Source organism: Acanthochromis polyacanthus, chromosome 13 (genome assembly GCF_021347895.1).
Source record: "Acanthochromis polyacanthus isolate Apoly-LR-REF ecotype Palm Island chromosome 13, KAUST_Apoly_ChrSc, whole genome shotgun sequence".
Taxonomy (NCBI): domain Eukaryota; kingdom Metazoa; phylum Chordata; class Actinopteri; family Pomacentridae; genus Acanthochromis; species Acanthochromis polyacanthus.
This window is the reverse complement of record NC_067125.1, coordinates 20,606,309-20,633,830: the sequence shown is the minus strand read 5'-3', so window position 1 is coordinate 20,633,830 and position 27,522 is coordinate 20,606,309. Positions and strand designations below refer to the sequence as shown.

At 40.1% G+C, this 27,522-nt stretch overlaps 1 protein-coding gene across 1 annotated transcript in view; it reads right to left on the bottom strand.

Moving 5' to 3' along the window:
- The window catches only part of nf1a (neurofibromin 1a), a 161,692-nt gene that overhangs the window by 68,939 nt on the left and 65,231 nt on the right, over positions 1–27,522 (bottom strand). Inside the window, 10 exon segments of the mRNA XM_051958253.1 lie at positions 18,679–18,814; positions 19,871–19,968; positions 20,083–20,244; positions 20,459–20,670; positions 20,782–20,963; positions 22,118–22,234; positions 22,343–22,426; positions 22,675–22,797; positions 23,094–23,233; positions 26,947–27,330. Of these exon segments, the coding sequence (XP_051814213.1) occupies positions 18,679–18,814; positions 19,871–19,968; positions 20,083–20,244; positions 20,459–20,670; positions 20,782–20,963; positions 22,118–22,234; positions 22,343–22,426; positions 22,675–22,797; positions 23,094–23,233; positions 26,947–27,330 (1,638 nt within the window).

The following is a 27,522-nucleotide window of genomic DNA, read 5'->3' as shown; positions in this document are numbered from 1 at the left end:
GCATCTCTACTACTGTAAATGAAAATTCCCACCAAGAAGTGACAGATGGAAAACAGTGGCATCATGTCCTTCTGTAAAAGATCCAGAGAATTAATTAAATCCAAACCTACACCCTTGGTATTACTGGTTGTGACAATGGCAGCCTCTCTGATATCCATTTGTGCAGCCAACAGGCTCAGGTAAGTATATACTTTTCATATCTTAAAATCTTCCCAGCATGTTTCCACAATATATGGTACATTATAGCATTTGTATCAAAAAAAGTAAACAAAAATCCAGTTAATTTTAAGAGCAGTAGTCATTGTCACATACATAAATGAGCATTAGACTCCCTCACAGAGGATGTGAGTAACATGTATTATCTTGTTTGAATGGCATCTGTCAAGGGATTGGATATGTTAGGCAGCAAGCCGGCAACAGTCAGCTCTTGAAGTTGATGTGTTGGAAGTAGGAAAATAATCAAGATCAAGTGTGAGGATATGAGCATCTTTGAAAAGGCTGAAGTCGTGATGGCAAGGCAACTGATTGAGAAAGTCTTCAAAAGGGCAGAACTTCTGAGGAGTTCTCAGTATGCAGTTGTTAGTACCTACCAAAAGAAGCTACAGAGTTCCTACAGCTTAAGTTAAATTTAAGACTTTAAGACTAATGCCACCCTGAATGAAATTTGAGATCAACTAAACTTCTATTTTCTGTCAATTGATATGATAATATGCGGATTGGACATTGCCCACTACTGGTGGACATGCAGATCCAGTCGTTTGGTCTCTCATGGTTTGGTTCAGGCTCCTGTGAACATTATAACAAACATGTCCATGGCTGGAGATGCCGGTTTCAAACAACTGGGAGTGTTGGTTGGCAGATTGGTTTGGAAGTTTTGTTTTGTTTTGTTTCATCCTACATGTGGGTTTAAGCTTGAAACAATACCTGCACCAAAACACTCGAAGCATAAACATGTCCTTGTATAGATTACAGCGATCTCAAATAATCTTGGAAAATCTTGGTTTAACAGTGAATTTTCATTGAAATACATGTCATTGCTACTTAGCTGACAGCGCATTTGCTTGCAGCATTCTGGTTGCAAAAAAAAATATGAGCATTGCTGCTTCTGCTATTCTGATCTGTCTAACATTACTGCAAGGTACATCTGGCAAAAAATAAAAAATAAAAAATGCTACCAACTATTTTGAAATTGGAACTTGCAGTGTCAGAAACTACAAACACTGCTTTGTGGCTGTATGCTCCCATCAACCAATGAAATTTACATCCACGTCTTTTCAAATTCATAATACATGTGAAGACTATGCAGTAATTAAAGAATTGGGCACCCAAGATGCGTGTCACCAAATTAGTATCCAACCACATGTAAAATATCATCACAATATCCCCCTTTGCTCATGCGTTACGCCTTCATACGGCCATAAATTTTTGCAGAACGTGATGTCAAAGTCAAGCTGACCTTCGATATTTGGATGAAAAAATGCATCATTACATAATTTTTTGGTGAAATTTTGTTATAAAGAGCACATGAATTCTTGGGTTATGACCAAAAATGTATCATGTTTTCAATTGACATTGGATTTTGACCTCCAAAATCTAATTAGTTCATCGTTGAGTCCATGTCAACAGTGAAAGTTGACATGACAGTGAAAACCAATTATTTAAATGCTTTTGTCATTGCCACTCTGTCACTAAAGGTAAATGCTGATAACAGCGCCAAGTGACCAGACCCAACTTCAATAATTCCCTAAGGTAGAAAAAATGTCCTTCAAAAATTCAGCAAAAAATTGAAATTATTTATTGCAGTTAAATCTTTAGCCTACAGTTATCAACTCGTCAATAATAAATGGATCATTATTTGAGTCTTGGTCTAACAGACCTAATCATTCATGGTTTTTGCTAAGACAAGCATGGCATCTTTGTCCAGCTTTAGTTTGAATTTACAGCATGACTATGTTCCTGGTGTGATGAACATTCTTTCAGCTGCTGCACTGAAGCACTTCCTTGTAGTAAATAGGGGCACAGCTTCATCTGTGTTGGCTGGCTAACCCATATCAATGGTTTTGAACTCAAGAGTTTGTGTTCCAAGAGCCCTGTTTTCACACTGGTGGTTAGTGTCTCTCTCAGCTTGGTTACCTGCCTGTTCCTTCAAGTGTCAATATGATAAACCAACTTTGTGATTTGCGTGCTTTGCTTTAAACTACATTAAGTTAATACATCAACTTTGTGTCAGTCTGAGAGTAAAATCAGAATCTGTTTTAGTGGCACTGAACACCATACAATGAAAATACCATGATAATATCCAACCCAGTCAGTCAACCAGTTCACTGCATGTGTGTACTGTTCTCTACATGCACTGCACTGCTAAAATTGTCTACCTAGGAATGAGCAAGCAGATATACTGCTGTACCACCGAGTCTTGCAAGAGTGCCAGTTCACATGTGACTGGGGCCTTTGCTGCAATCTTTTTCCATTTCTCTCTCTCATCTTTTTCTGGCACCGTGTTATTTTCTCTTTGAAAAAAAATAAAGTCAAACAAGAATCTTTGAAAAGATCTAGAGGTTCTGAGAAAGCTCAGATGATATGGCAGATGCAGGGCAAGCAGAACCGTGCAGATGACTTTCTTTTGTTTTTGCTTTTTTAATGCCACAAAGACACAGAGTAGATTTTTACCTGATATTGTGACAATGTTAAATCTTTGGTGTGATCACGGGATCATTCCAGCATAATGTTAAAACCTGCAAATTAAGGGGGATTTACACTTCTGAACTTGTCTCACCTCTGCCATTATTAGATTTTGTTATTACTACCATTACTCTCTCATTACATAACTGCTGCTCAATAAGATGCTCATTCACATCAAACACATAAATCACTTTCCCCAACATATTCACTGCCAAACTCAGAGCCTGTGCTGGATGCTGGGTGGTTATGATGTCAACTGTAAGAAATAAGTGCACCTGTCTCTCACAGTAGCAGAAATAGCAGTCTTTGTTTTTTAGTGTTTCCATAGAAAGTTTTGTTTTTGGTAGGCAGAAGTTGAGCATGCAATACCACGCCACGAGAGCACCTTGAATTATGGGCCAACCAATGGGCTTTTTTGGGTGAATGTCGATATTGATTAATGGTAATGGGAAAAGGTCAGTGAGTGACCGATATTTGGAACAGATATACATTAAAAGTTGTTTATTGACAGTTTATGATAGCAGGGCACCTGTTCATTAATAAATATTACTATTGCTGAGTTTATACGCATATAGGTATCGGTATTAAATATTAACAGCATGTGATAGCATGGAAACTGTCAGTCACTACGAGACTTCCTCATGAACAAGGATTACTGTAACTAAATATTTTCAATAGAAATAGGAGTGATATGGTGACCAGATAGCTCAGCTGGTTTTGCAGGCGACCCAACAGGGTTAATAGGCCCTGAAGCACTGGCATGGGTTCGATTCCAGTCTTCCTCCCATTCTTTTCCCTACTTTCCTGTGTGCCTCAACTAACCTGTCTAATACAACCAACAAAAAGGCCCAAAAATTAACTTTAAAAATAGAAATAGGAGTTATGACATTTGAGCGTCACGTGATGCTACGTTGCTCTCCTATTTACTCTGAGATTGTATGAATGAGATCAAATAGTTTGTCTCTAGACAGTTACATCTTTTCTGTTTTGATCATTAAGGGCCACGTCTTTAAGCATTATTTCTAATTGTTTTCCAGAAACTGTCTTGTGGAACCCTTTGACTGCAGACTACTGGTACATATCCACTGTCAATTTCCCGCATCCCATTCACTGTCTATGTCAAACGCACTGTGGTGCATGCTGGTTCCATGGCGGTGCGTTTTGAGCTGCGGCCCAGTCTCCCCGGAGCAGGCCGCAGCTCATTTGCATAAAGTTGATTCGACTTCTACTTTCTGTAAATTCCATGCGGAGTGTGTAGAGGTCCGACGCATCGCAAAACTTTGTCAAATGTCTAAACTAGTCAAGGACAGATACAGCAAATGCACAGATTACTTCATGTCTCAAATGCTTTCAGAAATAATTTTCGCTAAAGTGTTTTTAAAATAAAAGAGAAAGTACCATGTTGGTCTGACGCATCTGTTGGTAGAGATGAGCGGATCGATCCAAATATCGATATTATCAATACCAGCATTGGTATTGATACTGAATGATACCAGTGCAACGATATCGATACTTCAGTTTCAGTTTCTGTCATGTATGTCTGGACTGATGTAGCTTTAACAAACAGGTGACCTGGCTGTCAAAAGTCATCCATCTGAGGAGCAGCAGCTAATCCTCCTCTTGTGATTGGATGTTGTAACGTCACATGACTCAGTGGCATCAGACAAACAAGCAAGCAGGCTCAGCTACATCATAAATCATAGCGGTGAAAAGTACAACTTTAATTTCTTCCATGGCTCTGTCAGTCTGTTCCTGTCTGATGTGTAAAATGAGCCATTTAGCTGTTGTACGTTCCTCAACCAACACTGAGGAAAGACGAGGCAAATAGGGAGAAGTCCGACTGAGATTCAGCTGATGATCAGACTGCAGGCAGGAAGATACTGAACCAGAGACAATTACAAAGACTAGTGCTGTACGAACTTAAATAATCATTCATCACAATCATGATTTTTAGCTTTTAACCACTATAAGAAAGCAACTGACTGCAGCATTTAAAATTTAAAAATGCGCTCCGCTCTTAAAAGAAGAAGCGCACTTACGTATGCTGTTTTCTCTGCTCATAGAGAACAACATGTGGATGAAATCGATCGCTTTCATCTTGAAATAATCTGAAATAAGGACACTTTGTCTCACTCTTTTCAAAGTTAAATTTTCCTCTCACACTTGTCTGATCACACAGCCACTGAGCAGCATCTAACACAGTCTGCGCTGTGAAGCGTTCAAGGAGCATCGGTAAATGTCCCTCAATAAGCAAATGTTCAACTCGTGAGTTGGGGGGTGACTGTGCTAAAAAAATTAAATAAATAATTAAAAATCTACTACTGTAAAAGGTAATCTGGAGTGTCGGTATCAATATCAGTGACACTGGCCCTGTATTTACTTGGTATCGGATCAATATCAAATCTTGCAGTATCGCACACCACTATCTGTCGGACTCAAGCTGACAGCGTTGTCATGTGACCATACAGTGTCCCACAGAAGCCCAAGTGCAGTCATGTGACCATGTAGTGGCCCACTAGTGACCCACTACAGTCACTGCAAAAGCAGCTAATGTCCTGATTACTGAAGATGCTGTGCTTTTTGTTCAGTTTTTGCAAAATGTGTCTGGAGAGACATGTCTGTCAGAACAGAGTGGTAAAGTCAAAGAAGACAGTCTAGTACTATAATTCACCAGAGTTTCTACGCTCAGCAGTCTCGGTCACACGGTCAAACATAATTTATGTGCTTCCATAGAATACAGAAAAGCAGACAGCTGTACCGTGAACCAAGTTTGACACAGCTTCAAACATTTTATCATAATATTTTGTGCAATTAGGTCTGACACTGTCCCATAAAGGAGAATATCACTTTAATTTTTGCCCAAATCAAAGTAAAATAATGCCACCGACTAAATATTTTCTGCAATAAATAACTATATTAATTTACAAATCTGTCTTCTCTAAGCTGCAGCACCAGCAGTGTAACCATAACTGTTGAATAGGAGACGCTTCTTACAGCCAATTTAAACCTGAAACTTTGAACATAACCCACTACTTCCCAGATTAGCTCTGCATCATAAAAGAACACTTTGGTTTTAGATCAGCATACTTTGTTTTTATTTTGTTTTGAATGTATATATGCCTTTACTGTAATGCACATTGGGCTGTCACTGTTACATGAAATGTGCAATACAAATAATGAAATGTGCAATACAAATAAAATTGCCTTGCCTTGTCTTGCCTAATAACCCACTAATCTTGCTTCATAGTTCAGCTCTCTGAAATACGCTCGAACACTCATTTCAAAAAGCAAAACAAAAAATTCAAGAGTATGCTCTCTATATTTATTGCAACATGAAAGACCAAATGATCAGTCAATATCTAGAAAAGCTTTTTGGAAAATAAAAATGATGTGAAATATTTCTGTTTTCATTGCTTATATTTCATCTGCTCATGCCCCAACAGGAAAACAGTGCTTCTGATCAAGTACAATGATGTCAGTAACCAATTAATTGTCATGATGGCAAAAGCTAGAAAAATGAGGTCCTGTTTTACAATCATCTACTACTTTTAATTTCCAATGGCACTTCAGAGGATGTAAAGCCTGGGTTGTAGCATTGAGCAGGTAGAACTCTTGGGACATGAAAACGATCATACAGAAAGGTCCACCAGTCCAGCAGATCTATCAGTCCAGCAGAATGTAAATAGTCGAAAGGTGCTGTGGTATCACAAAAGCACATTTTGTTGAAGGGCGCTTTATTCTCACACAGAATTAAACCCATCTCATGAACCCACAACTCAGACAGGTGTAGCTGCCTAACTGAAACAGAATTTGTGAACTTGAGGCAATGCAGAACAAAGGAAGCAGGGAGGTCATTGCCTAAAGGAGATGGCGTGCACACAGGCACTGAAGTACCTTAACGACTACGAAACTTAAAAATGGAAGATGACTGACTAACCTGATGACCTCTTATGATATTATAGAGAGCAAAGACCACAAGCACTGGGGCACAAAGTGCAAATGAGGGAATGAAGATACTAAACACCTGACTCAATCTTTTTTGAAGGACTTCACACAGACACTAAACCTAAATATAGGAACAGGTGCACGTGCTGTTTGAGGTCCACAGGGCGCAGCACAAAACCAATGCCACATTTTATTACAGCAAATAGAACTTACGTATCTCAATAGATAAAGTTGATATCAGTAGAGGCAGTAAAGCAGTATTAGGTTGCCCTGAAACATGCTCCTAGCTTGGCCAAGTGGGCTCCTCCAAAAACGCTCCCAATATAACCAGTCCTCGCTTTACTCCACCAAAATTAGTTTTTAAAAAACCCATGCAGCAACGAAAATTTGTGAACCCAAACTCTTGCTAGTGCTATCGCTGCAGCAAGTAAATTTCCTCCTGAGGAAAGTGAAAACTGCAAGTAGAAATGTTCAGTAATCTCCAAAGGGCTAGGACTCTGCTCCACGAGTCTGTATTGGAGGCCTCTTCCTTTGTTCAAAGTGACCCAGTTCCTCTTGTTTATTACCATGGATACAACCATAAATACCCAACAACCATGGTGAACCCAACAGCAATTCGGGGTTATTTAATGTTGAGGTAAGCCCCCCTTAATTTCTAGTCCTTCCCCATGCTGTGGAGGGAAACCTGAAAGAAATCTGGTTGGAAACTATGAAACCGAAACTACAAAATTATACAATGAATACATTTTCGGTTAATATTTCCAATCACTGTCATGTCATTTCCAATAATTGGTAAGAGGGGATTTGGGTGTCTAATAGGCTTGTCAAAAATATCGATACTTCGGTACTTACTCGATTCTAAACGGATATGACACTAGCTTGCCATAGTATCGATACTATCGATACTCTGCTCCTATGGTCTGCTGCTCCCGCTACAGTTCACGCGCCCCCCCTCCCCCCTCCGAACTCACCGCATGTCCAGGCTTGTTAATGTCTCGCTACTACCAGCAAAACACGATGGAATTAAGAAATATAACCATGGCAAGTGTCGCAGAATTTTGTGAGGTAAGCTCACGTTTGATAATGATTGAACTGAGTTGTATTTACATCCTAAACGGCAACGTAACGTTGCCAGGGCATTAGCCGACTAAGCTAGCTAGCTAGCGCTAGTCCAAAACATAATGTTACATGGGGCTTTTTGCCAACGTTAGCAGGCATGCCCGCAGCCCGAGTAATCCTAATTGACTGCTTTAATTTAACGAGATACAAATGTATTTGCGTCTGCTAAGTGTGATGTTTCTCGTATAGCTCCAGAGTGATGCTGAGAGTGGAGAGAGTCGACCGGCTGCAGCGACACCAAAACACCAACAGCCTTCGCTAACAGCAGTGTTTGACCAGCAAAGACATTATGATCCAAAGTCACGAGAAGCAAAGAAAATAAACAGGGCTGTGACAGAGTATTTGTGCATGGATATGGTCCCCCCCCATTTACACAGTAGAGAAATCTGGGTTCAAACAACTTCTTAAACAGCTAAATCCTAGGTATGACCTTCCCTCACGTAATCATTTCATGAGTACTGAAACTGAGGTTAAATACTGACGTACTATTTTGTTTTGCACTACCTCATACATCTTTTAAAAATATTGTATTAATGATACAGAAGTTTTTCCCAATAAAAAAATGGTTTTACAGCAAAGTACAAAAGCCTGTGCTTTAATTTGTTCCGTGTGGTATCAAAATGGTATCGAGTATCGATACTGAACTGGGTATCGGTATTGAAGTTGAAATTCTAATATCGTGACAAGCCTAGTGTCTAAGAACAGCAAGCAGAGAGAAGGGAAGATGGAGTGGATGGCCATGAAGAAATGCATCAACTTTAAAGTCCGTATGGGACAGCTCATTTACAGAGCTCACCCATGGTAATGCATCAGGAAATGTACAAGTCCTAGATGGAACTTTTATGGAAACAAATCCTTTACTAACCTAACATTACAGTGAAAATATTACTAAAATTGTATCAGGTAATAAAAATTTCAGCAGAAGTCTTTGAGCCAGTCGTTCTCGACATTGTCATTGCTCCACAGATCTGCAGTTAACACAATCTTACTAAGGGCCCACTTGGTTGAAGAGAAAACTTAGAAATGAGTATTGCAGATGTTCTTTTGGCCCAGAGTTCACAAGGAGGTAAAAAATAAAACTACAGTTGAAGATAACAAGATTGCCAGTCCACAGCACTAAAACAAACTCACAGCAACCTGTTGTCCTTTTGTCTATCATAGAAATTCTGCATAAAAGGGGTGAGGATGGATGCTGTTGGTTCCTCTTCCCAAAAGTGTGCAGTAACACCAGTACTTTGTGGTACAGATCGACCAATTATCGGACCAGTCGATTACAGACGCAGTGAGGTGAAGCAGTTGAACACAAAAAAGTACACAGCTGGGACTCACTGTGCAGAAGACTTTTTAGTCTGTGAAGTCCATGTTTGTAGTTCTTTTTTTGGCCTTTTCAGGCTTTAATTGATAGGACAGGGGAGAGTAACAGGAAACTAGGGGAGAAGAGCAAATGGCTGTGGGACAGATTATACAGACTATATCGTCACATAGAAATAAATAAACCCTTTCAGTGATACAGGTTAAGGATAGTATGTGTAGTCATTCGTCACAATCCTAAGAACGTTCCTCAGACCGACATCTTCCACAGTCCTAATCAGAATGCAGTCTCTGGCTAAATACCTTGCTGTGGCATTCGTTAGCTTGTATGGTTTTAGTTTATCTCTGTTTCTGCCGCACGCTGCTTCCAACCAGTCTGCTGAAGCCTCCCTCAACTGTTAGTTTGAGTGAGACGTGATGACGCAAAGCCCACGTACTGATCAACCTCCAGCACTCCTGTGACTCATGGTTTGTATGTGTATTCAGAGGCAGTGAGCAACAGACTTAACGCATTAACAGCGCATGTACTTGATCAGACCCAATTACTATGAAGGTGAAACATGTCATACAGCCAAGTACACATTTGATAGAGTTGTTTAAACAAGCATATAACCCAAATACAGGGGAAATTACTTATGGTGTGAATAAAGGGCTATTAAATCTTAAAACACTCAACACTATATCTTAAAACAAACCGTATTTAGCTTGTTGGGCGGAAGGTTTTCTTTTTAAAAAAATTTTGCAATGGCAGTTTGGATAAAGGTGTGGTTGTGTGCAAAGTCTGCAACGAGTTTTCTTGTCACTGCAGCACTTCCAGCCAATGGCATCACCTCAATGCAAAACATGCTGCTGCTAGCACCAGAGCTAACATTAGCTATGACAGTCCTGGTACCAGCAAACGGTGTAGCCATCCCACAACAGACAACTTTTCAAGACTTTGAAAAAAGTCTTAAAATGTTGAATATAATCACCGTAATTGCACTTTGAATTTGCAGTAATCTGTGAGTGTAGCAGACAGATGAAAAATTCAGATAATTAGAAATGAAACAAACACTTCTGTTGTCAAAGTTCATGTATATGTCTATTCATGGATTCAGTTTTCAACCAAAGTTTATTTGAACTGAATAACTTTGCTTATGGTGGCAAATATTGCTATTTGACTAAAAAGCGATTAATCATGCCTAATTACTTACAAAGCCTCAAACTAATTTGATTAATTCTTTAAATCACGTCCTACTACTAATTTTCAGATGTCATGTTACTTTGGAAAGTCTGACGTTATTTTTTGGGCTTCTGCTTCACGACTGGCTGAAAAGAGGCAAATATTTATTGAATATATTGGTGGTGGCTAGCAAAAAGGCTATCAAGAGGAAATGGCTATCACAGAAGAGACCAACTATAAAGCCACAGATGGACACAACAATGGGCATTCACAAGATGGAGAGGATAAGAGCCTACACACGTGGACAAAATTGTTGGTACCCCTCAGTTAAAGAAGGAAAAACCCACAATTCTCACTGAAATCACTTGAAACTCACAAAAGTAACAATAAATAAAAATTTATTGAAAATTAAATAATCAAAAACAGCCATTACTTTTGAATTGTTGATTAACATAATTATTGAAAAAAACAAACTAATGAAACAGGCCTGGACAAAAATGATGGTACCTCTATAAAAGATTGAAAACTATTTGACCAGAGTGACATGATTAACTCAGGTGTGTCATTTAATTGACATCACAGGTGTTTCCAAACTCATAATCAGTCAGTCTGCCTATTTAAAGGGAGACAAGTAGTCACCCTGCTGTTTGGTGAAAAGGTGTGTACCACACTGAACATGGATAACAGAAAGCGAAGGAGAGAATTGTCCCAGGACATCCGAAAAAAAATTATAGACAAACATCTTAAAGGTAAAGGCTATAAGACCATCTCTAAACAGCTTGAAGTTCCTGTGACAACAGTGGCTCATATTATTCAGAAGTTCAAGACCCACGGGACAGTAGCCAACCTCCTGGACGTGGCCGCAAGAGGAAAATTGATGACAAATTGAAGAGACGGATCGTTGGAATTGTATCCAAAGAGCCCAGAGCAACCTCCAAAGAAATTAAAGGTGAACTCCAAGGCCAAGGTACATCAGTGTCAGATCGCACCATTCGTCGTTGTTTGAGCCAAAGTGGACTTCATGGGAGACGACCAAGGAGGACACCACTGCTGAAAAAAACTCATAAAAAAGCGAGACTGGAATTTGCAAAAATGCATGTTGACAAGCCACAAAGCTTCTGGGAGAATGTCCTTTGGACAGATGAGACCAAACTGGAGCTTTTTGGTAAGGCACATCAACTCTATGTTCATAGACTCAAAAACCAAGCATACGAAGAAAAGAACACTGTCCCTACGGTGAAACATGGAGGACGCTCAGTAATGTTTTGGGGCTGCTTTGCTGCATCTGGCACAGGGTGTCTTGAAAGTGTGCAAGGTACGATGAAATCTGAAGACTATCAAGGCATTCTGGAGAGAAATGTGCTGCCTAGTGTCAGAAAGCTTGGTCTCAGTCGCAGGTCATGGGTCTTCCAACAGGACAACCATCCAAAACACACAGCCAAAAACACCCAAGAATGGCTGAGAGAAAAGCGTTGGACTATTCTAAAGTGGCCTTCTATGAGCCCAGATCTGAATCCCATTGAACATATGTGGAAGGAGCTGAAACATGCCATTTGGAGAAGACACCCATCAAACCTGAGACAACTGGAGCTGTTTGCTCATGAGGAGTGGGCCAAAATACCTGTTGACAGCTGCAGAACGCTCATTGACAAATACAGAAATCGTTTTATTGCAGTGATTGCCTCAAAAGGTTGTGCAACAAAATATTAAGTTATGGGTACCATCATTTTTGTCCAGCCCTATTTCATTAGTTTGTTTTTTTAAATAATTATGTTAATCAACAATTCAAAAGTAATGGCTGATTTTGATTATTTAATTTTCAATAAATTTTTATTTATTGTTACTTTTGTGAGTTTCAAGTGATTTCAGTGAGAATTGTGGGTTTTTCCTTCTTTAACTGAGGGGTACCAACAATTTTGTCCACGTGTGTATGTCAATCATAAACTGGAAGTATTCGTATCACGACAGGAGAACGGGGTTAATTATGTGATGCCACAAAGACCAGACTTTAGTTGCACAAATCTATGAAAATATAAATAATGACATGGATCACTCCCTTTTGATCATACTGTTTAAAGTTTTTTTTGTGTATTAAAAAGCTTACAAAAACAAAAAAAAATGAAAAAATTTAATAATGAAGATTATCTATAAATGACGGGTTCTCTGCTATCACATGCTGTTAATATATAATATTTATTGTCCTATCCCAACTTCAAAAATAAAACAAAAAAACCCTAAAAACTGTTGATCCCTGGATCTTGGTCATAGTAAACTATGACGTGTCTTGTCCAGAAGCCATCCCTTTAAGAAAATCAACTGTTAAAAGAAACAAAAGAACTAGCTGGGTAGGATTTCCAAAACAGGCATATTCTTAATGACCAATGGAGCCCTATAATGTCCAAGGCCACGAAGGAATTGTGTGCTTTTGTGTACATCCTCAGGCCAGAGATAATAGAGAGCGACACAGAATTGGGCATTAGTGTGGTGGAGACCCATGGTGGTCCGAAGCCATATTAATTTAAGAAAAGCCACTAAAGCCACTGTAATCCCTGAAGCCAGAGATTATGTGAATGTTGGCTCCTGATACGCATATATTTGGAAATGAGTAAGGTTTAGCTGTAGGATACTGTGTTCTCTTGTCGTTGTTACTGTCGTTCTGCTCACACATACTGCTGCATTTAATACAGCCATAATCCCAATAAAACTGTTATCATTTACATAAAGATGTGTACAAAAGTTTACACACTCTTGTAAATACCATGTATATCATGGCTGTCTTGAATGTCCAATCAATCTTTTAACTCTTAATTTACTATAATGGAATCATTGAAAAATGTGTGTATTTGTTACAAAAACAATTGTGCATTTTGGTTATTTCATATAAATATTATCAGTCTTCTAGAAATATGACCAAAAACGGCTGGGTCCAATTGGTGATGAAAATATTTTTGGTGGCATGGCCTCTTAACCTCTCATGGGTGCTTACAATTGTCTACAGTTGTTGACTTTTCTGAGCCTATTTTAAAAAACTGTTCATTTGAAACACGAAGATTATGCAACAAAGGCTACAATGGGAAAGTCTTAATAGCACAGCACAGATCTAAAAAAGCAAATCACTGAAACAAGTAACTCATTTGGAGCCTTTTCAAAGATGCTTCAGCCAATATTAACTGTGGAAACATTTGTTTCTAAGTATAAAGTGCATGGTACAATTGTGTCACTGCCACCATCAGAAAAAAAAATTCAAACCATCACTTCCTTCTGAGAAACAATTTGTTAGGATGGTCAGAGTGGGTCAGAATCCCAAAAAGCAGGTCTGCAATGAATTAGAAGATGCTGCAACACTGGTGTAATTGTCCACAGTCATACACTTTACATCACCATGAGCCGAGAAGCTGCCATGCAAGAAGGAAGCCTTTGCAACAGAAGCAGCACCTTAAAGCTCGGCTAAAGTTTGCTGCTGATCACATGAACAAAGAAAAGACCTTCTGGAGGAAATTGCTTTGGTCCAATGAAACATAAATTGACCTATTTGGCCACAATGAACAGAAATATGTTTAGAGAAGAGAAGCTGAACCGTAAGAACACCAAATCTACTGTCAAGCTTGATGGTGGTAGTATTATGCTCTGGGGCTGTTTTGGTGTCATTGGAACTGGTGCGTTACACAAAGTAAGTGGAATAATGAAGGTGGATTACCTCCACCTTCTTCTAAAATCATCAGCCAGAAAGTTGGATCTTGGCCGTAGTTCAGGGTACCAACAAGGCACAGATCCCAAACACACATCAAAAGTGGCGAAGAAATGGCTAAATCAGCCTACAGTTGAGATTTTAAATGGATCTCTGCAAAGTCCTGACTTAAATCTCATTTACATTCTGTGGACTGTGGCGAAGTAAGTTTGTGTCAGCTAATTTAGTTGAACTGCACCAATTCTGTCGAGAGGAGTGGTCAAAGATATAACCAGAGGCTTGCCAGAAGCTTGTAGACAGCTACTAAAAGTATCTCACTGAGGTGAAAATGGTGAAGGAACGATTAACCAAATATTAGCGTTGTTGTATGTATATCTTTGACCCAGCAGCATTTACAAATTTTCTTCAGATTTCCAGTATCCTATAATAAACCTGTGAAAGAACCAAAATATATGATTGTATTTTGTGACTAAGAAACATATTTCAATCCTCCCATCATAGAAAATGAATGGGTACAAGAGTAATTTAAACTCAACTCACTTTTGTAATTTCTAAGTTCCTCGGGGCTAACGTTCAAGGACAGTTTTAATCTCACACACTCAATGGCTGATATGTGGTCATCCATGTTGCATCTCACTGAAGAGAGGATGACAGCTATGGTCCCCACTGTGTAGGAGCACATGTAAACAGCACAGAAAGCAGCTTAAAAATGACTGTATTAGCCTAGTAAAGAAATGGCATGATGTGAGCGGCACTGTTGAATCGTCTTCCCAAAGGACAACCAATACAGCATGACCAGGACCAAATGCTGCTTGGCCCACACTTCACCCCTTGCCAGCTGGAGCAAGCAAAGGAGCTAGTGAACGGTAATCAAGATGCCTTTTCATCCCTCATAGGATGCCCCCACCTTGAGGCAATTAAAATGGACACAAAGCCAGGATAAACAGTGAACAAAACTGTATTTGGTACTGAAGGCCTGCAGAAACTACTTGGGGTAAGTGAGATAAAGAAGATATTGCAGGATATAATCAAAAGTCAGACAATGCTTGTTCAAGCCCCATCATCCCACTGAACAAGCACAACACAATTCTGTAATGATTTCAGAAATGGTAATGAGGTGTGAATTAAGTTGATGCATATTCCATGCCTCAAGTTGATGAGCAAAATGAAAGCCTTGGCAATGGCTGATTCACAGCCACCCTTGATCTGAAGAAGAGATCTTGGCACTATTTGAGGCATTGGAAGGAACAGGTTATTGGGTTGGTTGGTGTTTCTGTCACCTCCCAGCACTTAAGATGAGGTACTTAAACTGAGTAAAGAAAATGCACCTGCCTCTATACACTACCAGTCAAAAGTTTGGACACACCTTCTCATTCAGTGTTTTTTCTTTATTTTTACAACTTTTTGTAGAATCTCACTGAAGACATCAAAAATATGAAGTAAGATATATGGAATTATGCAGCAAACAAACAGTTTTGACATAACTCTAAATATGCTTTATATTTCAGACTCCTCAAAGTATCCACTCCTTGTTTTGATGACAGCTTTCCAAGCCTGTGTCATTCTCTCAATGAGCTTCATGAGGTAGACACTTGATATGGTTTTCACTTGACAGGTGTGCCTCGTCAAGGTTAATTTGCGGAATTTCTTGCCTTCTTATTGGGGTTGGGACCATCAGTTGTGTTGTGCAGAAGTCAGGTTGGTCCACAGTTGACAGCCCTATTTGACAACTGTTAGAATCCATATTATGGCCACAACCAATCAGCTAAGTAAAGAGAAATGACAGTCCATCATTACTTTAAGAACTGAAGGTCAGTCAGTCTGGAAAATCCAAAAATTTTGAATGTATTCCCAAGTGCAGTTGCAAAAACCATCAAGTGCTCTAACCAATCTGGCTCACATGAGTACCACCCCAGGAAAGGAAGATCAAGAGTCTCCTCTGCTGCTGAGGAGAAGTTAATCTGAGTCACCAGCCTAAGAAGGTAACAGCACCTCAGATTAGAGCCCACATAAATGTCACACAGAGTTCTAGTAGCAGACACATCTCTGCATCAACTGTGCGGAGGAGACTGACCAATCAGGCTTTTATGGTCAAATAGCTTGTAGCAAACCCACTTCGTTTTGTGCTTGCTATGTCTCATTTTGTCCACCAGATGGCAGCTTGTTGTTTGTGAGTTATCTGTAGAAAATTAAAGTTTCATTCAAAATGCATTTTTGTGACATAATCTTCACATATGCTAAGTTTTATTATATGGGTTTTGTTAACAAATGCAATTTTACCTGCTTTATGTGTACATTTCTGGTGTTTTTGGAGTTAATGGTTCAGTTTTATATTGCTATGATTTTATTTTGAAAACTACCGTTTGCTTCCTGTCTGCATTGTTTTGCCGGGAATCACAGTCGCTTCTCTACAGAGGAATGAGCTAACATAAAACCATAAAAGTTCAAAGTAAACTAAGGTATAAGGCATCAAACATTGAGTGCATATGTTTTGCAACCCCCCGAAGAGGCACAAGGTTAGTGTGTGTATGTGTTATGTTTATGATTGGAATGTTATATTTGATAAATATGTCAGAAAACTGTGCTAGCCATTTGCTCATGTGTTAGTGAACTTATAGTGTTGCTAAGTTTAAGAGCGCACTGTGATTCAAAATAGAAGAGTTGTGAGACTGAAATGTGATTGCTTTGTTTCTCTTTATTTTGTCAGTTCTCACGTTGGTTCATGGAATTGCTTGTGAAAAGGCAATAAATTTAAAACCATCAGTCGAGTCTCTTACCATCTTTCGGAGGGTATGCTACATAGCTAATAGAAACTACTAAGGAAAATCAACAAGCAGAAAAGATTTGTTTGGGCCAAGAAATAAAAGGAACGGACATTAGAGCTGAGGAAATCTGTGCTTAAATCAGATGAGTCCAAATTGGAGATCTTTGGTTCCACCCACCGTGTTTTTCTGTGGCGCAGAAAAGGTGAACAAATGGTCTCTACATGCCTGGTTCCCACAGTGAAGCATGGAGGAGGAGATGTGATGGTGTGGGGGTGTTTTGCTGGTGGCACTGTTGGGGATTTATTCAAAATTGAAGACATACTGATCCAGCATGGCGACCACAGCATCCTGCAGCGACATGCCATCCCATCTGATTTGCATTTAGTTGGACCATCATTTATTTTTCAACAGGACAATGAGCCCAAACACACCTCCACTCTGTGGAAGGACTATCTGACCAAGAAGGAGATGATGGAGTACTGCTTAGGTCAGATGACCTGGCCTCGACAGTCACCTGACCTAAACCCAATCCAGATGGTTTAGGATGAGATGGACCACAGAGTGAAGGTAAAAGGGCCAACAAGTGCTCAGCATTTCTGGGAACTTCTTCAAGACTGCCGGAAAACCATTTCAGGTGACTACCTCATGTAGCTCATTGAGAGAATGCTAAGAGTGTTCAAAGCTGTAATGAAAGCAAAGGTGGCTATTGTGAAGAATCTAAAATAAAAAACATGTTTTGACTTATTTCACACTTTTTTGTTTACTAAATAATTCTATATGTGTTCATTCATAGTCTTAACATAAGATAGTCATCTCCCCACACCAGGGGAAATTCACACTTTGATGCCTTTAGTGAGATTCAACAATGTAAGTAGTCATGAAAATAAAGAAAAAACATTAAATGAGAAGGTGTGTCCAAACACTGGGAAAACCAAACTTCTGTGCCATTCGGGACTTGCCAAAACTACTTACAAAGAGCCAGGCAAGGTTCTGAGTCCTCGCAAGTGACGAAACATCCTAACTTTAGTATGGTAGCTTCCTCTCTCAGAACTGACAACTAAAAACTGACACCAGTTGTAGATGACGCATTTGGCAACCTTAAGATGATCTTGCATGTAAAATCAATCTTTACTGCCTCTGGCTTCACTAGGAAGTTTTTTTCCAGAGAAAATATGGTTCTGGAAGCTGTGTTATCCCTTACCAATGAAGACAAGGAACATAATTTTTCTTTGAGTTTGAAGTCACTGCCAAGTGAGAGGAACTATATCACAGCAGAGAAAGGCTGTCAACAAAAAATGGGCCCTTGAAACACTCATAAACTACCTGCTTGGACAGATGTTCACTCTAGAAACAGATCAGTCCTTGTTAAAGTGACTGGCTAAAACCACAGAGGCAAACAGCACATAACCAAGTGGCTGTTAACTCTCCAGCCTTGGAGCTTCTCTTTTATTCACAAGTCAGGACAGTGCCATGGAAAAACAGATTCCCTGTCTGACCATGATGCTTTCTGGTCTTCATGCATGTGCTGAGGTGGAGAGGACTGCGTGGAATCACAAGGGTGCATATAGTAGTGCGATATATTCCCATAAAGGACTGGCTGCCACATGACTGCATTTGCACACACTATATCGCAGAATGACAGAACTTTTTGAAATCATTCTAAGTTTAAAAAAACTTCTCCTCCTGTTTGGTGTGTTAAGTTGGATCTTAGATTTTGTTTTGATGGAAGAAATTACATGAGTGATTTATTAACCCTCTATTTTTGCCTGCGTTTTCATTATATTGCACTGGCCCACACTCGCCTGCCCAGATGACCTCATATGACTTGCAGTATGCAGAATTATGTACTAATGTGTGATGTAGACAGCAGTGAGTCAAGCAGCATCACATTGCCTCAAGTGGAGAGGCAGGAGCTTGAAAAGTGGCACTGCACGTACACAGGAAAGGGCAGAGAGACTGGCTGAGCAGCGGGGGGTAATGTCAGAGTACATTAGAGAAGGTTTTACCTGGTAGAGACAGTGGCAGACACTGCGGAGCTGTGGGGGGAACTCGCTAGATGAACCAATGATGGCCTGGAAGAAGCGCTCAGTTATCTGCAGTAGGTTCCTCTGGTTATCCTCTAAGTTCTCACCTTGTTCCAGCCTAATGAGACATACAAATAGTTTGGTGAGTCAGAGGGCAATACTTAAAGTCTGTCCACATAGAATTCATGAGTAGCATATTATCAGAGCAGCACAGGAGCTGATTCATGGGGGCATATGCAGCTGTCTTAGTTCATCCATGCTCCACAATGATGGACAATAAGGACTACAGGTTACCATGTGTACCCACAATCCCTTTACCAAGTAGGAACTGAGCCAATAATGACCATCCAAAAGAGATGCGTCATGCACGCATCATGTAATTCACATAAATGTGACAACATAATAAATATTGTCATGATTAGGATTACCCATCATGCAATGTATCCTAGCTCTCATATGTTTCACTGTACTTAGGTCTTAAAGATTTTTCTACAATGCATATATCATATTATTTAAAAAAAATCTAAAAGAGGTTATGTAATAAATACTTAAAGTGAGAACTATCTGTGGAGGTTTACTAGCATATGTTCAAATACTGGTTTCCTGAATCACTAAACTCAACCTAAAAACATCACATTTCCTTACAAAATCATAAGTGTTGAAAAAGCTTTGTATATTTTGTACTGATATATTTTTTTTATTTTTCAAGTGACAAACAGCAGGAAGCGTCAAGAAGTGAATGATCTTGTAAATCAGCATCCCAAAATTGATTTTCATTGTGTAAACCATCTGAAATCAAAGGCCTACTTACTAGCTTTTTATAGAGCTTGTCAAAACACCTTGCAGTATTCATAAGGAAAAGAAGCTCCTCTTTAATTCATGGGTCTTCTAAATAGTTTTGGATCAACACTGCTTATACCAAACTGCTTCAACAAATTATTGTAATTTTAATATAAACTGTACAGTCTAAGTGAAGTCTGAACAGAATTTTTTTTAAATACAGTAAGACTTCAATCATTTATCTGGGCATTCAGTATCTGGCCTTATGGACCAGTTACAATTTCTGATTAAGTATAGATGAGTTACAAGAGTTTAGAATAAGTTATTTTTGCATTAGCTATTATTGTGACACTGTGAACACTACATGGTGTCAAGCAGATAAGCAAGCACTTACCTGGTAGGGTCTACCTCAAAGCTGATATGTTCAGGGGTTGTGATGACCCCTCTCAATAAAGGCTCCAGTAGTTTCTGTAGGTATGCTGCCCCATATACCTTACAAGAGACATCATAAGATAGTCAATAATGCACATTAAACATTTCATATGAGGCAGATATTTTCAGTAACAGGCATTTCAAAATAATTCAAAACACAAATTGTACTCTTACCTTGAAACAGAAGGTCATTATCTTGCTAGCCAGGCTGTTTCCTCGAAAGAGGGTTTGCATGGAGTCTGCCAGTTCCACCTCTTTAGAAAACATGTTCCACAGCAGCTGGTAGAGGAGGTGGCGGGAGTCAAACAGTGTCACCAGGACTCGGGCTAGCTCATCCTAGAAATTGAAGAGACCCATATATATCACTGACTGAAAAAGGGAGATGTGTTATACCAGTATGTTTTTATTCACTTTTTTATTCCGTATTCATGCATCACGTGCAAGATACAATTGCTTGGTGTTGAAGAAAAATTTTGATCAGTGATATTACAATACTACAATTTCTATCAACATTACATTTGAAACAAGTCCTAAAAAAAGAGCTACACACCCACTGGGATCCAGGAACAACATTAGCCAGTGCCATGGCAATGGGCAGCTCTCCCTGGTCTCCCATCATGGTGACTAGCTCCACCAGCCTCTCAAAACGGTCAGCCAGCACTGTCTCTGCCAGCGTGTCAAACTCTGTTCCCTGCTGCAGGATCTTGGTTAGCACCTCCATGAAAGTGGCTCGCGTCTGAAGGTCTTTGTGATAACCCAGCCCTGAACAGGAAGAAATAAACAGTAGTTTCAACGGACAACTATGAGGTCCTCCTCATGATCAGCAATTTTTTTTTCCAAAATGTTTTTAAATGCTACAAGTAGTTGACTCACCAATGGAGTGCATGAGGCCACTGTCTACGTTAGCGTTGAGCAGGTTGGACATGGCAAGGACGGTGCAGTGGCGGAGGGATGCCAAGCGTCGGGACATTCCTCTCTTTCGTCCCCCCACTGCCTGACCCTCATCTTCAACCTCACTGCAGTCATTCAGCAGGTTCATGAACAGAGTGAAGTATCTGAACACAACCACAAACAACACCACATTTACTACAGAACTACTGTCTGAATTTACCCTTTTTACAAAGAGAAACTTCCCTTCCTGATGAGTCACATTTACTTTGATACAAGTATTCCAGCTGTATATGTCAATACTGTCTGTCATCACTGCATGTAAAAGTTTGCTTTGTTAAGGGTTGGTCAAATGGTCATGACTTTGGACCGTGATGTACGGCTGATGATCTTGAAGTAATGCGACTGGATGACCTCTTCACCATCCATGTATTCCTTCACAGCATAACAAAAAAGAACTTTGCTCATATGTCCTACATGTAAAGCCATCACAATGACACGTAAAGGCAAAGGCTTGGGACACAATCCACACACAACATGTGGGGTCAGTAAAAGACATTCTGTACCCTATTTTGCCTGACTCTGGCCTTATTTTTATGTGATCACATTACATCCTAAGTAACAAGCATTTTCATCATTACATAACTCCCATGTTTTACTTTAATAGACAAATAATGGTGCTCCTTACTGTAGATACTGTCGACTGAGAAACACAAACATTCAGTACTTATATAAATGGAACATGATAGTGACCTATGTAATTAATTATGTCCAAGGGAGGGTTTTTCTAAATCAAATTAACACCTCGCATACAGCTGCTGTGGATTCTTGCTCCATTACATCTCTGTCAGGTCTGCACTGTTTATTGTCTACTGGAAGTGTGTTTTTTACACATTTTTTTGCAGTTAGCAGGAAAGCTGACATATTTTGCGGTGCTTATAGTTTTTTTGCTATCTTGGTTTAACAGCTGTATCGCATTGCACATCCCTTTCTGCTTCTCCACTTTCACCATGTTAACAACCGGCAAAGTGAAACCCATGACATTACCATCTAAACCCACTAGTTTTGTTTTATACATTTTTTTGGACCTTTGACTACATTTGTACCACACTGTAAGTACACACTTCCTGGATATGATTTTGTGTATGTACTGCATGTAACCATTAGCCTCAGGGAAGTCCAAATCTTTTTTTGCTACCAATCCATCCACTGAACATTTAGTATCTGCCAGTATTGAGTGTGACTGTTGAAATTAATTAACTATCACATATTACAAGTAGTGTCAACACTGCAAAGAAAAACGACTGTAGGTGTGTCTTACTTGAGGAAGAGCTGAGATTTAGCCTCCATCAGTTCAACTCCATCTCCTTCCTCTGGCTGCAGAGGAAGACCAGCTAACAGAGATACGACAGCCTCCATACTGGCCTGGTCCAGGTCCCTGCACATCCACATCCCCATATACATACATACATATACATACACGAGAATAGTGAGATGGGAGCACACTAAATTCATTATGGGTTGAGCACATGAAACAGAACTGCACCTTGTCAGACACTTTATATCATCATCAGCAGCCTGGTTGGATGTTCCCATCACCCAGTCTGTCAGGTATTCTACCATCTTATTCCTAGAAACAGAGAGAGTCAAACCTTCCTTTTGAAAAACAACTATAGGAAAACACAGAGAGTAAGATATGTCACTACTTTATCACACTTTAAATTAGTTAAATTATCATGTTAATAAGATCCAGCATATATACACTGAAATGGAAATGAGTGGTGCAGGAAACAGTTATGAAATGAGGTAGTGGTGACATTCAGCTGCCAACAACCAAAGTGATGCGAGTTCACCTAACACAGCGATGGTGTCACTGACCTGAACTTCATCTCCTGGCAGAAGGAAAGATCATCACGTCGCTCCATCATCACTTCCACGAGCTGGCATAGCTTAGTTTTGATCTGTATAGCATGGACCACATTACCCAGGATGCGCACATACCTAAGGGATGGAGAACAGGTCAGTCCATCTCAGGCAACTTTCTTTCTCAGGCAGTTGTCTGCATTTACATATTGTCCTTGTCAAAGCCTGCATTTTGGTCTGTTTTTTAAACAATGTTGGGAATAATAACTTGATCTGCATTTGGCACAGTTTGGTTGTGAAATGACCAAGTTAAAAAGAGAGCCAAAATTTGAGTCTCCTTGAAACATTGCAGAAAGACTTGATAAAACACCTTGCAACTGAAGACGGTTTGCATGGAACAGTGTTTCAAGCTCTGACTGTGCTTTGCTTGCTACCTGACTAGGTTGAGCATCATGGTCTCAATGCTGGCCTGTCCCAGGTGTTCAGAGCTGCCTTCTGTGTGATTATCTAATAGGTTCTTCATGATGGCTATGGTCTGTTCCACGAACTGGGTGTTAGTCTCGTTGATGGGAACCTGTAAACAAAGGAAGCACTCGAGTAGGGTGAAATACGCATCTGCCAAAGCAAATTAAAGAAATATTTCAAAAATACAGCCAGGACCAGATAATTTTCAGAAGACTTGGGGCCCTTTTCTGTCCTTGGTCAATACTATGTCATATTTGGTAGAATAACATATATTTGACAGTTTCATACAGCTGGATGTTAATAGGCTATACAGACCAACTTGGAACACACTAATCCTTTTTGATACCTAGGTTTACATACTATTCGTGTAATTTATTTATTATAACTTATCATATTTATACTGGTTTTATTTTGCTTTTGTTTACTTATTAGTCTGATATATTCTTGTTATTTTTTTGTTATGTTTTGCTTTTATTGTCAATGCTGAGGTTTTTTGTTATTTATATATATTTTTTTCCATTTATATATATATACAGTGGGTACGGAAAGTATTCAGACCCCTTGAAATTTTTCACTCTGTGTCATTGCAGCCATTTGCCAAAATCAAAAAAGTTCATTTTATTTCTCATTAATGTACACTCAGCACACCATCTTGACAGAAAAAAACAGAAACGTAGAAATTTTTGCAAATTTATTAAGAAATAAAAACTGAAATATCACATGGTCATAAGTATTCAGACCCTGTGCAGCGACATTCATATTTAACTCACATGATGTCCATTTCTTCTGATCCTCCTCGAGATGGTTCTGCTTCTTTACTGGAGTCCAGCTGTGTTTAATTAAACTGATTGGACTTGATTAGGAAAGGCACACACCTGTCCATATAAGACCTTACAGCTCACAGTGCATGTCAGAGCAAATGAGAATCATGAGGTGGAAGGAACTGCCCAAGGAGCTCAGAGACAGAATTGTGACAAGGCACAGATCTGGCCAAGGTTACAAAAGAATTTCTGCAGCTCTCAAGGTTCCGAAGAGCACAGTGGCCTCCATAATCCTCAAATGGAAGACGTTTGGGAAGACCACAACTCTTCCTAGACCTGGCCGCCCAGCCAAACTGAGCAATGGTGGGAGAAGACCCTTGGCGAGAGAGGTAAAGAAGAACCCAAAGATCACTGTGGCTGAGCTCCAGAGATGCAGTCGGAGATAGGAGAAAGTTCCACAAAGTCAACTATCACTGCAGTCCTCCACCAGTTGGGGCTTTATGGCAGAGTGGCCCGACGGAAGCCTCTCCTCAGTGCAAGACACATGACAGCCCGCATAGAGTTTGCCAAAAAACACATGAAGGACTCCCAGACTATGAGAAATAAGATTCTCTGGTCTGATGAGCCCAAGATTGAACTTTTTGGTGTTAATTCTAAGCGGTATGTGTGGAGAAAACCAGGCACTGCTCATCACCTGCCCAATACAATCCCTACAGTGAAACATGGCAGTGGGAGCATCATGTTGTGGGGGTGTTTTTCAGCTGCAGGGACAGGACGACTGGTTGCAATTGAAGGATGAATGCAGCCAAGTACAGAGACATCCTGGAGGAAAACCTCTTCCAGAGTGCTCAGGACCTCAGACTGGGCCGAAGGTTCACCTTTCAACAGGACAATGACCCTAAGCACACAGCTAAGATAACAAAGGACCGTTCTTGACTGGCCCAGCCAGAGCCCTGACCTAAACCCAATTGAGCATCTCTGGAGAGACCTCAAAATGGCTGTCCACCAACGTTAACCATCCAACCTGACAGAACTGGAGAGGATCTACAAGGAAGAATGGCAGAGGATCCCCAAATCCAGGTGTGAAAAACTTGTTGTGTCATTCCCAAGAAGACTCATGGCTGTACTAGCTGAAAAGGGTGCTTCTACTCAATACTGAGGACAGGGTCTGAATACTTATGACCATGTGATATTTCAGTTTTTCTTTTTTCTTTTTTTTAATTTGCAAAAATTTCTACAGTTCTGTTTTTTTCTGTCAAGATGGGGTGCTGAGTGTACATTAATGAGAAATAAAATGAACTTTTTTGATTTTGGCAAATGGCTGCAATGACACAGAGAGTGAAAAATTTCAAGGGGTCTGAATACTTTCCGTACCCACTGTATGTTTGGGGAAGGGGGTTGTTTTGTGTGAGATGTTTTTGCATTCGAGGGGGAAAAAAACATAATTGGGTTGTATGTCCCTTGAAGAGACTGTATGCAACTGCTGCAAACCCAATTTAAAAAAAAGATTTATTCTTTTAGAAATAAAGCTTACAAAGTGCTTCACAAAAAAAAAAAAAAAAAAAAAAATACAGCCAGGCCATTAACCCTCATTCCATCAAAATATGAGACACAGAAAAGCTAAATGAACCATTTAAAAAAAAAAAAAAGGTTAAATGATGATTACCCCATAACCCCTAGACCAGAGATTAAAGCAAAAATTTTTCATCTGACTGAAAATTTTCTATGAATGATGCAATACAATACTACTATAGCGTACAAGTTTATATAGTCAAATTTGGCAATACTGTAAAACTCACTGAATGGGAAAGTGTACAGGTGTAGAAGATTAACATGGATAGAAAAAATGTCGAGTGGTATTGGTGGGGGGTCTAAGGGTCCTCCCCCAGGAAATTTTTAAAGCTTCAGGTCAATTTTGGTACTCTCTGGTTAATTTTAAAGGGTATGAAAACCTTTGAAGCAAGTGAAAATAATAACTAGAAGAAAACCTTACTGCAGAAAATGAGTGAAAAACGTGGTCAAACCTGCATCCACAACTCCCCCCGCCAATATCATGTTATTTTGATTGGAAGAAATTACATCAACTGTATACAGTACAAACAGAAATTATATTCTGTTACAGATACCCTCCCAGGGTATTGAAAATACAGTGGCTTTGCAAATACTAAGGGTGTTACTCATTCATTCAATTTTATCTTCGTACTGTACCACACAGATAGAAATAAGATGCTAAACGGGTCAAAATAAAGCACTTGGGCATCCCGCGTACGGCCATGGCGTGCCCAGCCGCGCGCGCGCACGCACGCACGCACGCACGCACGCACGCACGCACGCACGCACGCACGCACACGCGCACACGCGCACACACGCACACACGCACACACGCACACACGCACACACGCACACACGCACACACACACACACACACACACACACACACACACACGTCATAAACCAGCAGGAGGAGATAAGCCATTAATCCAAACATGAAGGCATATGTACATCAGTTCTGTCTTCTTACCTTTTCGCTGTGGTTCTTTCATAATGAAAGCTACTTGTTAGCACTAAACTAAAGTTAGCGTCTGGAGGCTGAACTTCGGTAAAACTTGACTTGTCCATGTGTTTCTGAGGCACATAATGAGCAGCGTTTCCTTCCAAAGATAAACAGTTATCAATCTCTCCTCCCGACATAAAAATAAAGAAATCATCTTATTATCATAACTGTTAAACCTATGAGGCCCCTGTGCGTGGCGTGCCTGTGTTAAACGCCTGCAGACCAGAGCGCTGCAGATTCAGGACAGCAGACCCAGGACAGGATCGCGTTGCCGACTGGACTCCGCTAAACACGTGGGGAAGTTACTTCAATATGACTTTTTTCCCCCTCAATTTTTCCATTTGACGGAAATCCGTCGTGGTGACGGAGAACTTTAAGCCCTGCCCTGGACTACCGGTACTTGGAAGACCACCAGAAAGAGACATACCAAAATTTAATCAGTAGCAGCTCCAAAAGTGTAAAAACAAAATGAACAACATTTAAACATTTTCCAACAACTGCACTCACCGGTCCCTGAGTATCGAAGAACTTGCCGATGCTGTTTCTCAGCTTGTTGAAGAGCATTGGGTAGAGGACAGGGCTAAGCTCTAGCCCCAGAAGGTCTTTAACATTGGTGCGAACATGGAGGCCTACCCTGTCATGGCCACACACCAGCAAGGACAGCAGCCGATCAAGAAAGCGGCTGACAGGCGTCTCATTCGAGGCTGACGAAGAGCAGGAGGAGGCCACAGGATTAGACACCTCACATGGTCCCATGGAGATCATGGAGTGTTTGCGCTCACTCATTGGGCCCATAGGTGGACTGTAGGTGGCTGGGCCGGGGGTACTGCGCTGCTGAAGACACACACCGCCCAGAGCACACAAGAAGCCTGTCATGTTGATCCACTCCTGCTGTGGGGGAGACGCAGAGACACTGAGTGACAGTGACAGAACACCAGGGAGACTAAATGTCTATACGTGTGCATTCACCTGTTTATCTGCTCACAATGCACACTTTTAATCCTCAGGTTTAACACAGGACCATGATTAAATAATACTCATAAAACAATCAAAGTTAACAAAGCTCTGTTTGGGTTCTGTAGC